The following is a 17,781-nucleotide window of genomic DNA, read 5'->3' on the forward strand; positions in this document are numbered from 1 at the left end:
GTGGGGAATTGTCAGCAAGGAAAGCTTTAATGTTTGCACATTGAAAGGACCAACTCGAGTGCCCATGATGGGGACAAAAGCAGGATCCCAGCAAAGCACAGCGTCGTGGAAGTCAAACAGGAGAGGAAGAGAGGAGCCTACATTTCTTTTTGTTTGTTTGTTTTTTTGTTTTTTAATTTTAAAGGTATTTACTTATTTGAAAGGCAGAGTGACAGAGAGAGAGGAGAGACAGCAAGAGAAATCTTCCACCTACTGGTTTTCTCCTTAAATGTCTGCAACAGCCACATCTCAGCCAGGCAGAAGCCAGGAGCCAGGAACTCCATCCAGGTCTCCCACATGGTGGCAGGGGCTCAAACACTTAGGCCTTCGTCCTCCACTTTCCCAGGGGATTAGAGGAGCCGGGACTGGAACTGGTGCTCTGATACAGGATACTGGCATCACAAGCAGCGACTGAATCCACTGTGCCATAACACTAGTCCCAAGATCCTACATTTCTACAGGCAAGGAGAGGAAAGATCATATGTAAAGGATTAAAATGAAGTGAGTTTCAGTTTCTCAAGAGTAAATAAACCTCAAAGCCAGAAGAGAAGGGGAGCAATGCTTTCAAAATTCTGAAGGAAAAGTTATTTATAAGCTCAGATTCTGTACCAAGCTAAATCACCAGTTCACGCAAGAATAGGAAAAACAAACATACTTTGGACTTGAAAGATTTCAGAAACTTCTCAGTCACTTCTTAGAAAGCTGCTAGATGATGTGCTCCATGCACAAGGGAGTGAGTGAGGAAAAGCTGTGAAGATGAAGATGCCACATCAAAAGCACCAAGGCAACTGTGCACACTCACTGTACGGGACGGGGTCATTCCTTGTCGCACTCCACTGAAGAGAGTGGAGGGCCATAGGATAGGAGGGCAAACACCCAGCTCCTGGATGCCTGCTCTAGGACCAATCCAGTGAAATGGCTTGACCTGAAAACTAGTTTTACATGGTGCCGCCTCTGCTGGTCAGTCAGGGCTTAACGGCTCCATGGAAGATTCCAATTAACTTTCCTTCACAATAACTTGTATAGCTTTCCCTGCCCTCATATCCTTTATTCAATGGGTATATCAGAGGCCACCCTAGTCACTTAATGCATGTCCTGGAATTCAATCCTATTCTCTATTTTAAAGAGTGATACTTTAAGAAAAATCTATTTGAGAGACAAAGAAAGGGAGCTCCCAGTTCTGGTTCACTTGCCAAATATCTCTAATGGCTGGCATGACCAAAGCCGGGTGCTGGGAACTCAGTTCCAGTCTCCCACGCGGGTGGCAGGAGCTCAGTCATTTGATCCATCACTGCTGCCTCCACTTTAGTAAGCAGCTGGAGTCAGGAGCCAGAGCCCAGCGTTGAACCCAGGCACTTCCATGTGGAAAATGGTTGTCCGAGCCAGTACCTTAACTGCTAGATTGCATGCCCACCTTGTCTCTGTAATTTTTTTTTTTTTTATTGAATTTGACACAGTGCTGGTAAAGGGATTCAGCAATGTTGGGCAACCCTCTGGCTGACCTTAAATTGGAGGAGTTGATCAGAAATTTCCAGGAAAGACTTCATGAAAAGCAATGGATGGCCTCCCTGATAAGAACTGCCAATAGAGAAGAGACAGAACTGAATCAGTGATGAGTGCAAAGAAAACTAAGGCAGCAAGTAACTAAGGGTGACTATCAATTCCATGAAAACACAAAGTTGTTAGAGAAAACTTATGGGGCTGTTAGGTAATCTACACAAGTGAAACTAAACTTCAAGATGCAATGACTGTGACCAGCCCTTGCTCGACTGTTGAGGAACAGGTTTTTTTTTTTTTTTTTTTTTTTTTTTTTTTTTTTCATACAATTTGTTGAACTCTTTACTTAGTATAGAGTTAAGTGTATGTGTATAAAGTTAATTGAAAATAGATCTTAATAAAAAATAAGAATAGGAATAGGAGAGGGAGGAGGAAGAGGGGTGGGAGTGTGAGTGGGGGGCAGGTACAGTGGGAAGAATCACTATAATTAAAAAAAATCTTAAATAAAAGGTTTCTGAAAAGAAGAAAAGGAGTGTTCATTATACAATGATGAACAAATCCTATAGGATTCCTTGCACCTGCCAGCCAGGGAGGTGTTAGAAACTATAAAATGGAAATGCCAAGACCTACTTATTACTCACTGGACTCCTTTTCTAGTCAAGATACAGGCGATAATTAGCTTAGGACCCAATACGCTAACTTCTCTAAAGAAGAGAAAAAATGAGAATATCAGAGGGCAGTTCTGGAAAATTGCCCCTGACGTGACAGGAGAAGCAGGGGCCATTCATCAGGTGCTGGACTCTCACCCCAGCCCTGGCAGGGTGTGTCACTTTACCCCACTGAACAGACAGGAGAAGTGCCAAATGTACCTCATCGCCAGAAACTGGCCTTAGGCACAAGACTTGTACAGGGCAAGACCAAAATCCAAACCCAGATGTCTTTCATTTCTCAGACCTATCATTTCAAGTTTCTGGAATTTAAGCTGAACGTCCTATATTTTTATTTGCTAAATTTGGCAACCCTCGTCAGTGTCCATTGACAGAAACGTAGCAGCTAACCTCCTTGGACATACCTTGAAACACACATGCACAAACACACGGCCACAGCATGCAAGGAGTCATCCTTTATTCCTTTATTGTGATTCGTGTTAGACTTGAATGGGCAGGTCCGAGCCCCACCTGCTAGTTCATCTGTGTAACAGCGGGCGAGGCCTCGTTGGCAGGGATCTTGGAATTCAAGGGAAGCGCTAGAAGCCACGTCTCTTGAGGTACTTGGCTCGAGCAAGGACATCATTGCAGAAATCACAACTCAGGTCCTGGCTGCTTCGGACACGTCCAGCACCCCCACTATAGGCGCATAGCCCACCTGGAATTCATGGGAGAGGTTAGTGCTGATCCCACGGCCCCTCATTGCTCCAGGGTGCTCAGTTCTTCCAAACTCTCTTCCCTAACTATGTATCCGTGGCTTGGGGGCTCATTTGTCCCTTTTAATTCCATGCTGTGAAACCATTGGCCTGTGGACACATACCTCTCAGGTACTGGTCGGGAGTCCAGGTGGGAAACCTCCTCTGGATTTCTTTGATTCTAGCAGTCAGAGTCTCGGTCATGCGGGAAACCTGGGGCTCGCTGATCCAAGGTGTGCGAGCATGTGCGGCAGGGTCCTGGAAGAAGGAAGGCAGAGGAAAAGCCAGGGGAGCTGGGTTGGCTTGGCGGGCAGGTGATGTGTCTGTCACAGGCTCAGCGCTGCTCTCTGATCCGCCTGCCCTTCTCCTTCCACCTGCGGTGGGGCCACTGCCACCTTCAGCCTTCCTGGTGATAAAAAGGTAAAGCTCCTCACAAAAACACGAAAGAAGCCAGTGTCGGTGCAGAAGTGGGGAAATGGGAACCCTGATGCACTGCAGATGGGAGTGTGAAATAGGACCGTCATCATGGAGAAGGGTACAGAAAATCCTCAGATTAAAAACCCACTGAGCATCTGATCCAGCAAACCTCCCTCTGGGTGTTTATTGAAATCAGGATCTCAAAGAAACATGAGTACTTCCATGTTCATTGCAGAGCTATTCACAATAGCAAGAGGTAGAGACAACCTAGATGTCGGTGATGGATGAAGACAATTCATGGAATATCATTCAGCTTTTAAAAGGAAGGAGAGCTTACAATATGGGACAAGTCCCAGCCGCTCCACTTCCAATCCAGCTCCTTGCTAATGTCCTGGGAAAGCAGTGGAAGATGGCCCAAGTGCTTGGACCCCTGCACCCACGTGGGAGACCTGGAGGAAGATTCAGGCTCCTGGCTTCGGATCAGCCCAGCTCTGGCCATTGTGGCCATTTGGGGAGTGAACCAATGGAAGGAAGACCTTTCTTTCTGTTTCTCCCTCTCTTTGTCTGTAACTCTGCCTCTCAAATAAATACATAAAATCTTAAAAAAAAAAAAAAGTTGGAGGCAGAATGGAGAGTTGCCAGTCAACATGTATCAGATTTCAGTCTTGGAATGAAAAGTTACTGGAAATCTGATGAACAACGTTATACCTGGAATTGTCACGACTGTATTGTACAGTATTTAACATCTGTTAAGAAGGTAGACCTCTTGAAAGCGTTCTGAGTTTAGAAAGTACTAACGTGGTGGTGTGCCGTGGGCTAAGCCACTGCTTGCCTCAGCAGCATCTCCCAGTGGAATGCCAGTTGGAGTCCTGGCTGCTGACCCCACTCCCTGCTAATACATCTGAGGAGGCAGCAGAGAACAGGCCCGGGTGGCCTGTGGGAGACCCAGATGGAGTTCCAGGCTCCTGGCCCGGTCCTGGCCATTGCGGCCATTTGGGGAGTGAACCTTGGATGAGATACCTCTTTCTTTCTCTTTTCTCTTGCCTTTCTCTCTGTTACTCTGCTTTTTTTTTTTTTTTTTTTTTTTTTTTTTTTTTTTTTAATACTTGTGAAGCTACAAGGTTTTGGCTAAGGAAGGGGATGAACAGACATTTCACGGCTGCTTCAGTGTCACGGCGAGAGGCCAACTTGCAAGCCAAAGATAGGGTTAGTGTGGGTGCCCGTCTGATGCCTCCCCTCGATGCTGCAAACGCAAACCACCCGACAGTCAGGACTGGCTTCCATGCTGGGCAGTGATGCTTCTGTGAGTCCCCTTCTGCGTGGCTGCAACATCCAAGAGGACCTCTGTCCAACCCTTCTTACACACCTTCAGTTACCACCTCCACGTAGGTCTCCTGATATTTGGGAGAAATTTCTGAACGTGCAGAATTTGCATTCCATCTTCAAAGGAGATGGACTCCTTTTGCCAGGAAGCGTGTTTCACAAAGGAGGAAGAATGGGGCAGCAGGATGATGCCAGCCCTAACATCGCCAGGTGTTCTTGGTTCCGGTTCTGCATTTTGGGTGTGGCGTTCCAGTAGCAACTCCTTCCTTGTGGAGTTGTCAATTGTCATAGACAGATTACATGTCCCCACCCCATCTCATCAAATTATTGGATGGGTCCCCGAATAGAAAGAAAAGTATTTGGAAGTACTTTTAAATTAGGTGTCATACAAAGCACTCACAGGAAGCCAACTGAAAAAAAAAGTCGATTTTCCTAAAAGCTTAAAAGCATGCATGAGGGGCCGGGGCCAACACTGTGGTACAGTGGGTTAATGCCCTGGCCTGAAGCACAGGCATCCTTATGGGCGCTGGTTCGAGACCCAGCTGCTCCACTTCCGATCTGGCTCTCTGCTATGGCCTAGGGAAAGCAGTAGAGGATGGCCCAAGTCTTTGGGCCCCTGCACTCTCATGGAAGACCCTGGGGAGGCTCCTGGCTCCTGGCTTCAGATCGGTGCAGTTCCGGCCATTGCGGCCAGTTGGGGAGTGAACCAGCAGATGGCAGACCTCTCTCTCTCTCTGTCTCTCCTCTCTCTGTGTAACTCTGGATTTCAAGTAAATAAATAAATCTTTTTTTTTTTTTTAAAAAAAAGCATGCATGACCACAGTACTCATAGGTTTTTCAACAGCAGCGTAAGATGCAATAGGACAATTCGAGCCTCATTTGATTCCTGCCGTCACTGATTGCCCAGCACAGATGCTATCCAACAATGGGGTTAATGGCCAATTCCCTGGAAATCTCCTACACATACGTGCCAACAGGCAGAATTAGTGAAAAATGAAACTTGATCCTCAGAACTAAGAATTGTGTAGAAAGAAGACAAGGAAAAAGAAATTTAATATTTGTTGATATCCTACCAAATATCAGGTACTTTTCCACATTATTTCACTGAATCGGCATAATGATTCTCTAAGAATGGCGTTTTACGGGGGGGGGGGGGACAGAGGTCCAGTTTAGTGGCTAAGCAAGGTCACCTCGCCACCAAACAACCAAGCAAAGATGTAATCGGTGATATTTTCCTGGACTGTAGCCTTATTGGAAAGCCAGAAGAGGATGGTCTCCTGGAAACACAGCACTATTTATTTTGAAAAGAAATTGTGGTATAGCAGGTTAAGCCGCCACCTGCAATGCTGGCATCTCATATGGATGCCAGTTCAAGTCCCGGCTGCTCCACTTCCCATCCAGCTCCCTGCTGATGTACCTGGGAAAGCAGAGGAAGATGGCCCAAGTGCTTGGGCCCCTGCAGAAGCTCCTGGCTTCTGGCTTCGGCCTGGTCCAGTCCCAGTCAATGTGGCCATTTGGAGAATGAACCAGTGGATGGAAGATGTCCCTGTCCCTCTCTCTCTCTGTAACTCTGACTTTCAAATAAATAAAAATGAACTTTTTAAAAACTGTGGCCGTAAACAAAGCCGAAGTGAGTGTTGCTGCTCATGGCTCAGGGCTGTGGCTCTCATGACCCCATGGAGTATCGTCGGGAAGTGGAAGGCCAACATGTCACGTTAATGACGGAGCGTTACCTGCACCTCTCCGATTCCATCGTGCACCGTGCCCACGTTGACCGGAACGCCGCCACCCTGAGACTCCCGGGACAGGACGGCAGCGATCACCGCGGGATCCACGCAGTACCTTTGGCCCACAGCGCGCATCATGGGCTGATGTCTCAGCAGGCGCGGCGTGTCTATTTCCGCCAGCCGCTCAGAAGCCCGAACTCCTACAGCAAACACAGGAGGAGGGCCGCAGCTTGGAGCGCCTCACCCTGTAACAGCAGCTCAAGGGGACAGAGAAAGTTCACTCCGCGGATCGGGGACGCAGTGGAGACCTAAGAAGGCCAAGTTTGGGGTTTAAGTCTCTAGTGGACATTCTCGGACATTCTCCTCCTGCGGGTTTGAGTTGGCAGTTCCCCTCTGCTGGGGCTCTCCGGGGCTGCTCTGACCTTCCGGGGACAATCCCAGCAGCACCACTGGGCTGGCCCTGAGCACCCCAGACAGGGTTACCCAGTAAGATGTCTCTGTCCCTCAGCGACAAAGGGCACCAATGCGATGGAGGACGTCCCCCACCCCTTCAGCAAGTCCAGTCTCTCCAACCCTAAGGGACAATTTAAAAATCACACGAGTTTAAGCCTTTATTTTAACAAGAACACAGGGCGAAAGGAAAGCGAACCCTAAGTGACTTGATTGGCCACTTACCTTCTAAGGGACTTCTATGGTTATAAAAGGCACTCTCATCCATATAATATATTATAATATAATATAATATAATATAATATAATATAACAGCGCTGCAAATTGATCGCTATTATCCGCTCCACCACAGGCCTGGGGCAGCTAAGTGGCTTGTTCAAGAAGCAGAGCCAGGACTCTGACGAAGTCTTTGGCGTCTACATCCAGTGTTCTCTCCGCCCTTGGGTCTGTGGGACTGTGGGAGACAGTAGACACCAAGAAGCCACGCTGAGAGGGTGAGAACAGACCCGAGGATTGTAATTACCGCAGTAGCTCAGGCCGTGACGTCTTCCAACCCCGCAAGACGCTCCGGGGGTGTCCAGGGTTCGGATGTTGCCATAGCACCCCCAATTGCTGCTTTCAGCTGAGGCTGCGAATCGAGGGAATTCAACCAAAAGTGTTAACTTGACTAGTTCTCATCGTCCTTCTAGGGATGAAATGATATTAATACAAATAATAATTTCAGGAGGCTGGCGCCATGGCTCACTGGGCTAGTCCTCCGCCTGCGGCGCCAGCACCCTGGGTTCTAGTCCCGGATGGGGCGCCGGTTCTGTCCCAGTAGCTCCTCTTCCAGTCCAGCTCTCTGCCATGGCCTGGGAAGGCAGTGGAGGATGGCCCAAGTCCTTGGGCCCTGCACCCGCATGGGAGACCAGGAGAGGGCACCTGGCTCCTGGCTTCGGATCAGCACAGCGCGCTGGCTGTAGCGGCCATTGTGGGGTGAACCAACGGAAGGAAGACCTTTCTCTCTGACTCTTTCTCTCTGTCTACCTCCACCTGTCAAAAATAAATAAATAAATAAAATAACATCAGGAACTACAAAACTTCAGGAAGAAGGCATGTAGCCTGGCTGTTAAGATGCCTACATCCCATACTGGAGTGCCTGGGGTTAACACCTGCCTCCAGCTCCTGACGCTAGATTTCTGCTAATGCAGACACTGGGAGCAGCAGATGATGGCTCAAGTTCTTGGGTCCCTGCCAGCCACACAGGAGACCTGGATTGAGTTCCAGGTTCCTGGCATCAGCCTGGCCCTGCCCTGGGTGTTGTGGACATTTGAAGAGTGAACTAGCAGATGGAAGATTTGTCTCTGTCTCTCTCTCTGCTTTCAAATAAATGAAAATCAATAAAAAAGTACAGGGATAGGGGAGGTTGTGCATAGGTTCCGTGCAAATACTATGCCGGTGCATGATCCTCAAATGTTGCCATGTTGCCAGTCGTTAGTGCCTTGTAGGACTTAGGCATGTGCCCATTTTGGTATATGGGGAGGTCCTAGAACCAATTGCCCAAAGGCAGCCAGGGCTGACTGTATTTACAGTTCACACCTGGAGAAGGGTGGATGAGACCATGACAAGATACCTGCACGGGGCAGGACGGTGCTCCCTGTGAGAGTCATTTCACTATTACAAGCTTGTAGAAACTTCTCATCCAATCACTTTTTGTTTTATTCTGTGACTAACATAGAATAAAGATTAAGTTTTAAGGATTTGCAGGTTGTTGGAAATATATCCCTTGCATATTATCACATGAGTCCTGTAGGTTTACATAATTACATGTTAAGGTTCTTTTTTCTTTTCTTTATTTGTTTACTTGAAAGTTAGAGTTACACAGAGAGATTTTCCATCTACTGGTTCACTCTCCAAGTGGCCACAATAGCCAGGGGCTGGGCCAGGCCAAACCCAGGAGCCAGGAACTACTTCTGAGTCTCCCACATGTGTGCAGGGACCTAAGAACTTGGGACATCTTCTGCTGCTTTCCCAGGCACATTAGGAGGGAGCTGGATCAGAAGTAGAGCAGGTGGGTCTTGGACTGGCACCCATATGGGATGCTGGTGCCACAGGCGGCAGCTTTACCCGCTATACCACAATGCCACACTATGGTTCTATTTTCTTACCAACATCTTCATGAGGTTAACATCTTTAAAAAAAACAAAAACAAAAACAAAAACGAGTGTTCTGGAGAAAGCATCTCTACATAATTTAGAAGCTGTGGTGAGTAACCTGAGAAATATGGAAATGACAAGGTCTGTTTGTTTATGAGTATGGTAAAAATTAAGCTACAGGTCCTCTGGACTTTTTTTTAATAAGTGTACTTTTGTCTTTATGATTGGTGACAAATACCTTAATACTGCAGCTGCCTGCTTGCCTGCCTTGTGGGCTCTTCTCTAACCACATCACATGATCTGCAGGGTTCCTTAGAGTCCCCATGGCTAGCACCTTGTAGGAATGTTTAAGTGTTTGTTGAATGAATGGGTCAAGAGATAATAAATATACAATGCCACCCAAGAGGCGGGCGTCAGGCTCAGCGGTTAAGACACCACTGGGACACGCACATCCCATATGGGGGTGCCTGGGTTCAAGCCTCGGTTTTGCTTCTGATTTTAGTCTCCTGTTGATGCACATGCTGGGAGACAGCAGGAAATGGCTCAAATACTTTGGTTCCCACCACCCAGGTGGAAGATCTGGATGGAGTTCCTGGCTCCTGGCTTCAGCCTGGCCCACACCTGCCTACTGCAGGCGGATAAGGGGGGAACCCATGTTTGGGAGATGCCCCCTCTCTGTCTACCTCTCTGTCAAATAAATCAAAGTTTCAAGAACCAAGACCCCACCTGAGAAATGTTTTTAATTTAGAGCCAGGGAAAGTTTTGCTTCCCCCAAGGAACTATGCTTCCTCATTTTATTTATCAAAAGACAAATAGTTTCCCTCGTTGTCTCAGCTGAAAGGAACCTTAGGACCAAAGCTGAAGTTCAGTCACGGTGGCCACTCAGCCTCAGTGGTCAGCCCACTCACATCTTGGTTTCTGGGACACGGCTTCTCTGGCTGAATCACATCAGTCTTACATCCTAGTGGAAGTACACGGTCTACAAACACACTCAGTAGATACTTGGGTGAAAGTTTTTGCAGTGGGCACAGAAAGGTTATTAGCAATGTGCTCATCTATTTGAAATCTGGCCTCAGGCCACTCTGATTTTAAGCCCACCCCAAATTCTGGAGAACCCTATCCTTGTGTCAGGCATTGGGGGAGGGCCTCCCTCTCAACAGCTGCTCCTAACTCCACGATTTATTGGACAGCTTAGGAGAAAAATGTTTTCCACTGAGTGGCAGGTGTCAGAAATACCATTTGGTTCCTGTGACTAGCCTTCCCATCTCTAAAGCCAATCAGAAAACATGGAATGGGGGCGGGCACCGTGGTGCAGCAGGTGCATCCCCATGTTGGAGTGCCTGGTTCCCATCCATCTCTGCTTCCGACTCCAGCTGCCTGCTACTGTGCAGATGATGGCTCGAGCAGTTAGGTGCCTGTCACTCACAGGAAGACTCAGATTGGGTCCCTGGCTCCTGGCTTCAACCTGGCTCCGTCCAAGCTATTGTGGGTCTTTGGGGAGTGACCCAGTAGATGGGAGCTTTCTCTTTCCTCCCTCTCTCTCTCTCTCTGCCTTTCAAATGAATAAAAATAAATAAACCAAACATTAAGGAATAGAAACAGTGAAAACACTCACCAGTCAGTGCAAGGAGACCAAGGAGCAGCCACAGGGCAGACATGTCGAGGATCCGATTGTTCGGCTCCTGAGACAATTTTTATATAGAAATTAGTTAGAAGATGCAAAATTGTGATCAGTGTCACGGCGATATATAATGTTTCAGTTGAAGACAAGTATGAAAAGAACAAGTTCCTCCATATGCAGCAGATGGAGAAAATTGACATTTAAGTCATAGTGAAAAAGCGAATATTGGACCAGTGCTCCATGCGTCCCTCCAGCCGGTTGAAAATGACGAGACTTCTACTCAGCCCAATGACTCGATACACTGTCAAGGAATAAGCAGATGCTCAGTGTTTTAAGAAGCCGAGAGACTTTGACTCTCAGCACCCAGAAACACAGTGTCCTGACTCCAGACCCCAAAAAGCAGATTTCTGGTGCCTGTGCCTTATTCCCAGGGCCTCTCCTTTGTCTAAAGAGAAAATGAAAGGGAGAATTTGGGAGGAATGCTTTTTCTGAATGCGAGCTGCGTTCCCTGTAGCTTTGAGGAACGGTCACCCTTTCCTCGGGGACTTGGAAGACGGACTGAGTCTTCACTTTGGATAAAGGAAGGAGGCAGAAGACATCCCCCGTCCCCCTCCCCCCACACTGGGAATCCAAGATCCCCGTACTCCCTCCCTAGAACTCCAGGGCCAGAGCCCGAGGAGGATGCGGAGACAAATCCCTAGGAGGTTGGATTGTGGGCAGAGTTTCCAGGACTGATTTTGCAAGGGGCTCACTAGCCTGGAGAACTGGCAACCGCCAAGCCTGGCCTCCAAGCCTTCTCTTTCTCATCCCAACCATTCCTCTCATCCCCTTCCACGAGCACAAACTTCCCTGGTTCCCTCTCTAGCTACCATCCAAACACCAATGCCACCCGGAACAGTTTACCGCTGACCCCAGGGAATGCTGGAGGAGCCAGCCCCTGCCCCCAATGCCTCCTCTTTCCCACCAGCGCCTCCCACTGCAGGGCATGTCCATCACCTCCCCTGGATGGTGGAGCCAGGGTGCCAACACATCACTGAATTACTGTTGTCATTATGGGCAGGAGTGTGCATAGGAACATGGCATTTGGCACTTGGATGATGTTTTTCTCTCCTACGGGCAGCTTCTTACACCCAGGAAGAGATGACGTCTCAGCACAGCTCTCCACAGTGAAGTCATTTGAATTCCATCTTCATGTGCCTCACTTTCTGTGCTTGCCCCCACAACATTGTGATGATCCGATTTCACTGAGCAAAGCTAAAAATGTCGCGCTCAGTTTTTGCTCTGGGTCTGCAGGAACGCTCAGACTTAATCACCCAACAAGAATGATTTGCTCAGCACCCTGGCTCCCCAGCACTGGATGAGCGAGGACAACCCATCCCACAAGGAAGAGAAGGAGCAGGAGCTACACGGGTGCACAAGTGCTCACGGTCATGGTCTCACGACCACGGTCTTTACAGAGTCGTCTCCCTCCTTGGTAAAAGCAGTGCTTGCAATTCGAATGTCGAACCTCACGAATTCCCCCTCTTTTTGCTGTTGCTTTTCCAGGAAAAATATTTCTTGGGGCTGGCATGTGGCACAGTGGGATAAGCCACTGCTTTCAATGGCATCTTATACTGGAGCTCTGGTTTGAGTCTTGGATGTTCTGCTTCTGATCCAGCTTCCTACTAATGTGCCTGGGAAAGCAGTGGATGACAGCCCAGGTAGTTGGGTCCCCACCAACCACATAAGAGGCCCAGACAGCGTTCTAGGATCTTGGCTCTAGCTCACTTGCTCTCTCTCTCTCTCTCTCTCTCTCTGGCACACTACTTCTCGAATAAATAAATCTTAAAATAAAGAAGGGACCAACATTGTGGCTTAGTGGATTAAGCTGCCACCTGTAGCACTGGCATCCCATACTGGCGTTAGTTTGAAACCCAGCTCCACTTCCACTTCTAGTCCAGCTCTCTGCTATGACCTGGGAAAGCAGTAGAAGATGGTCCAAGTGCTTGGGCCCCTGCACCCACATGGGAGACCCAGAAGAAGCTCCTGACTCCTAGCCCAACCCTGGCTGTTGCAGCCATTTGGGGAGTAAACTAGCTAATGGAAGATCTCTCGTTCTCTTCCTTCTCTCTCACTAAGTCTGCCTTTCAAAGGAATAAATAAAGAAATATCTTCAAAACAAAACCAAAAAAGTACTTTCTCTTGGAAACCCAAGTAGAACTACTTTATTGCAATATGAGAGCTACCTCATTTTCTATGCATGAAACAAATATCTGTGTTGAACAAGTGCTTGAATGACAAATGACAAGAGCATGTAAGACACATGCCAATTACTTAGGAACACAGAGTTACTTTCTGATTGCCCTGAGACTAGGTCTTCAAAAAAATTTTTTTTAATTACATCAGGAAGTGTAAAAGTATAACAGACTTCTTACAGTGATAGATAGTGTGATCTGTCCAAAAGCGCAGCATATGGAAGCAACCCAGACTCCATGGTCCAGCTTTACAGGTGCCAAAAACTACTCCACGCTTGGAAAGAACTGTTGAGGCATCACCAGGCTGTGCCTCCATCAGCGGTTGCCATGACTCATTTGTTAATATCATGTCACTCCCTGCACTTGAAACCAGTATGAAAATGTGAGGCCAAGACAGCACCATTGTCGTGATGCCAAGCCCAGTGTTCTCCCTCCCTGCAGAGCCAAACAGTAACAGCAAGGGGCTGCCAGCACAGAGCGTCTCTCTCAAGGTCTAGTTCAAGTTCTTGGTGGCCTTGAATACAGTGTTTTCTCCTCCTTCCCCTTTTTCCCCGGGTGCTTTGTAATTCCCAAAGCACTGTTTAAATGCATAAGGTGTAATGGACTGTTTCTTCCTCCGTTCAACACATTTTCTGGGAAAGGGTGGCAATCAGGATGTTTGATTTTTTTCACGGTACAACTCCCTTTTCCCTGAATGCTCTCTATCCTCACTTTGACCTTGAACAACGATATCCCAGGTCACTGGGGTCCTCCACGCAGCCCGGAAGTGTGCTGCATGAACACCCTGATGTGCTGACGGATGCAGGTGGCGTGCTCCCATCTGGGCCTGGAAGACTTGAGGACTGCTCTGTGCATCTACGTTAAGCGTGGTCACAGGCTCCAAGCTACGCTGTTGCCCTTGTGCTGCTGGTTCTCTCCATCTGCCTGGTCCCTGTGAGTGCAGAGGCCTTGCCAGCAGCACCATAGCTTAGGCACAACCTCTCACTCTGCTGTGCACCAACAGCCCTTAAATTAAAATAATAGCAATGAGGGGGGCTGGCCTTGTGGCATAGCAGGTAGAACTGCTCCCTGCGATGCCGGCATCCCATGAGGGTGCCGGTTCATGTCTGGGCAGCTCCGCTTCTGCTCCAGGTCCCTGCTAATGGCCTGGGAAGGCAGCAGAGGATGGCCCAAGTTCTTGGGCTCCTGCCACCCATGTGTGAGAACAGAATGAAGTTCCTGCCTTCTGCCTGGCCTAGTGCTGGCCATTGCAGCCACCTGGGGAGCAAACCCGTGGATGGAAAATCTCTTCTCTCTGTGTGTGTGTCTCTCCTTCTCTCACTGTACTCTTTCACATAAATAAATAATTTTTTTAAATATTAGTCAGGCATATAAAGCATCTGTTACCAGGATCACATTTTTCTTGAGAAAAATCTTACTGAAATGTCAGGCAGCAAAGAACAGCTCGCTTGAAACCGTCACGTTTCGCAGATTCTATGATCTGTAAATATCCATTTACTAAATTTGAACCGTGAGCCATGGTGACTGCTCAGAAGAACCTGGAAGGCTTCAGTATTCCTCCATCCCAGAGGCAGTGCCTGGAAGGAACTCCTTTCTCCCTGGGCCCCTCCAGGTGTGCTGCTCCTCTCATTAGCCTCCGGGTTTCCCGGAGTTGAGAACTCCAGGAAGGCTCTCCTTGTGCTGGGGACTTGCCTGGGAATATCCCATTCTGAACCAAGACCACGTCAGAGAAACCCCGGCCTGTCTCTTGCTTCCGAAGACTTGCGAAGCTTGTCTGTCTGTTCAGTTAGCCAAGACTTACACTATTGTACGTGCTGGTCTGAGTGCCTTCTCCACTTCCAGAGAAAAGAGGACTCTATCATAAAGCTGCCACTAAGGTCTATGGGTACACATAACATTGGCAAGATTGAGCAACATTGGGCCAAGAAGAGATTACCCACCTGGCAAAATACAAACACTTTAGTCCATCGGCTTTGAATCGACAAAACAGGCATCCCACTTGCCCCATTACAGCCACTGCTAAATGAGCATGCACTTCTGTTTGCCTGGTCTTTGTTTGACACTCGTGCATAAATCCAAATGTGGCCACAGTCGAGTTGGTGTTAAAAGAAATCGAGGGTCCAGCACTGTGGCATAGCAGGTAAAGTCACTGCCTGCAGTGCCAGCATTCCGTATGAACACCGGTTCGAGTCCTGGCTGCTCCACTTCTGATCCAGCTCTCTGCTGTGGCTTGGAAAAGCAGTGGAAGATGGCCCAAGTCCTTGGGCCCCTGCACCCACATGGGAGACCCGGAAGAAGGTCCAGGCTCCTGGCTTCAGATTGGCCCAGCTCTGGCCATTGCATCTAATTGGGGGGTGAACCAGCAGATGGAAGACCTCTCTCTCTCTCTCTCTCTCTCTCTCTCTCTCTTTCCCCTTCCACTTCTCTGTAACTCTGCCTTTTAAATAAATTAATTAATTAAATAAAATAAATTAAAAGAAATAAAAGAAATCAAAAGTTGTGTAAGTATTGTAATCAACAGGAAAAACAAAAACAAAAAACACAAACCCGTCCCATCAAGTACATATCTTGTCAAGCTTGGATTTTCCTGGCAGGGTTTCTAGGTTTCGTCTGATCCAACTTTTCTTATTTACTCAGCAGCAAACACACTGTTTGTCAACAATGGCCATACTCTGGGATTTTCTTCCTATGTAAGCCCCGGCACAGGGTGCACACCTGTTGCGTACTCACCTGTCGTCAGTCAGCTCTGTCCTTAGACATGGTGAGTCCACAGCCCTTTATACCCAGTCCAGGTCCTGCTTCCTCTTTTAAAAAGCGTTGACCTCATCTTATTGACAGTTATGGCTAAATCTCATAAATTAAAATAATAATAATAATATTTACAAATTCTTTGAACTTATATGAGGCCTTTTATTCAAGAATGGCCTGGCATTTAAGAAACACGAACCCATTAATTCTTTACCACTCTTCAGAGGGCAGGGCCTGGTTACAGGTTCACTATGACACTTTCAGTCCAACCTTTGCTTTTATTCACACTAGTTTCTGTGTACAGGGATGGGTGAGAAAGCAGGAAAGAAATGGAGAGAGAGAAGGGAAAGAAGGAGTAAGGAAGGAATCGAATTTGGCATGTCAGAATCTCTCATATTTTTACAACGTTTCTAGGTTGTTTTTTTTTTTAAGATTTATTTATTTATTTATTTGAAAGAGTTACACAGAAAGAGAAGGAGAGGCAGAGAGAGAGAGAGAGAGAGAGAGAGAGAGAGAGAGAGAGAGAGGTCTTCTATCCACTGGTTCACTCCCCAGTTGGCCGCAATGGCCAGAGCTGCCCTCATCTGAAGCCAGGAGCCAGGAGCTTCCTCCGGGTCTCCCATGTGGGTGCATGGCCCCTAGGACTTGGGCCATCTTCCACTGCTTTCCCAGGCCATGGCAGAGAGCTGGATCGGAAGTGGAGCAGCCAGAACTTGAATCAGTCCCCATATGGGATGATGGCACTGCAGGCAGCGGCTTTACCTGCTACGCCACAGCACCGGCACCCAGACCCTCTCATTCTTGATCTGTATTTTGGGTGAACAAAGCTTCCAGATCACACACGGGTCACTGCTTCAGCATCCCCAGCTCAGACATTGGGGATGAGGATTTTGGTGGCCTCTGTCCATGGCTGAGAAGACTGGGTCAGAAGACAGGGCCCAGTGAGCATAGATGCAGACGTGGACGTCTAGGGAGTTTCTAAGCTATACATTTAGAGGGGTATGAGAATGCCAGAGGCCTCTCCACTGTTGACCAACTTGGGGTGGAAAGTAGAGAAAATGTATACACCATTAAAAACCACATCCCACATCCAAAAACCTGAACCTTTTCTCGTGTTGTTCACCAAGGTCTAGCACACACCAACAATTAAACTTTAATACACAGTGAGGAAATTTGGGGATGCCTCGGCACCACCTACAAAAGCACCACGTCAGTGCTGAGGGCCACGTTAGCATCCTGGAAGTTTCTCCCAGGTCAGCAGTCAACGTGTTGCCTGGCAATGCTTCACAGAGACGGTGTCCACCTGTGTCCTCAGGTTTGCTCCGTTCTCAACCAGGCCTCCTATGGACGTCTTCGTTTTAAAGACCTGGATTACACTCAGAAATCGTAGGTCCCATCAAAGCGAGAATCCTAGACATCAGGGCAGGTGTCATTGAAAGAAATATTCTCAGATATTGATGCACCTGTGTGTAAGTAAGACTAAACAGCAATAGCTCAAGATATTTCCCATGACATCCAGTGTCCAGGCAAACTGTGAGCAACCAGGCACTCCCATGCCTGTCTTACCTTCTCAAACACAGGATCTGCTACTGAGCTTGAGATTCTGTCTCAGATGAGTTCAGTATTTTTTTAATATTTATTTTATTTGAAAGATACAGTTACAGAAAAAGGTAGAGACACAGAGAAAGGTCTTCCATTCGCTTGTTCACTCCCCAGATGGCTGCAACGACCAGAGCTGCGCTGATCCAAAGCCAGGAGCCAGGAGCTGGGTCTCCCATGTGGGTGCATGACCCCTAGGACTTGGGCCATCTTCCACTGCTTTCCCAGGCCTAGCAGAGAGTTGGATCAGAAGAAGAGCAGCCAGGACTTGAATCAGCGCCCATATGGGATGCTGGTGCTTCAGGCCAGGGTTTAACCCACTGCACCACAGCACCGGCCCCAAGTTCAGGATTCTTATTCTCACTTATGGCTAGGTTCTGCAAGGTACTTGTCCAAGGAACACAGATGAGTCCCCACAAGTCCCCAGGATGAATACAGAGCTTTACAGAAAACTATTTTGAGATGCTCCAAAAGAAAATCATTCCAATGCATCGCAAAGCCAACCTTGCTAACCCATCTCTCCAAAGTTTCAGGAAGTGTCTGCTCCCACCCACACTACATGGACTCCTCCTAAATACCATCCTCCTCC

The 17,781-nt window shown here is 47.9% G+C and overlaps 1 protein-coding gene across 1 annotated transcript; it reads right to left on the reverse strand.

Moving 5' to 3' along the window:
* Positions 1-2,782: 2,782 nt before the first annotated feature.
* On the reverse strand, positions 2,783-10,648 carry LYG1 (lysozyme g1). The gene is made up of 5 exons (XM_062208778.1): positions 10,600-10,648; positions 7,379-7,477; positions 6,412-6,605; positions 3,064-3,196; positions 2,783-2,901 (listed from the first exon to the last, which is right to left on the reverse strand). Exons 1-5 carry the CDS (start codon positions 10,646-10,648, stop codon positions 2,783-2,785), a joined length of 594 nt encoding a protein of 197 aa, XP_062064762.1.
* Between the last annotated feature and the right edge of the window lie 7,133 nt (positions 10,649-17,781).

Source organism: Lepus europaeus, chromosome 13, assembly GCF_033115175.1.
Source record: "Lepus europaeus isolate LE1 chromosome 13, mLepTim1.pri, whole genome shotgun sequence".
NCBI lineage: Eukaryota > Metazoa > Chordata > Mammalia > Lagomorpha > Leporidae > Lepus > Lepus europaeus.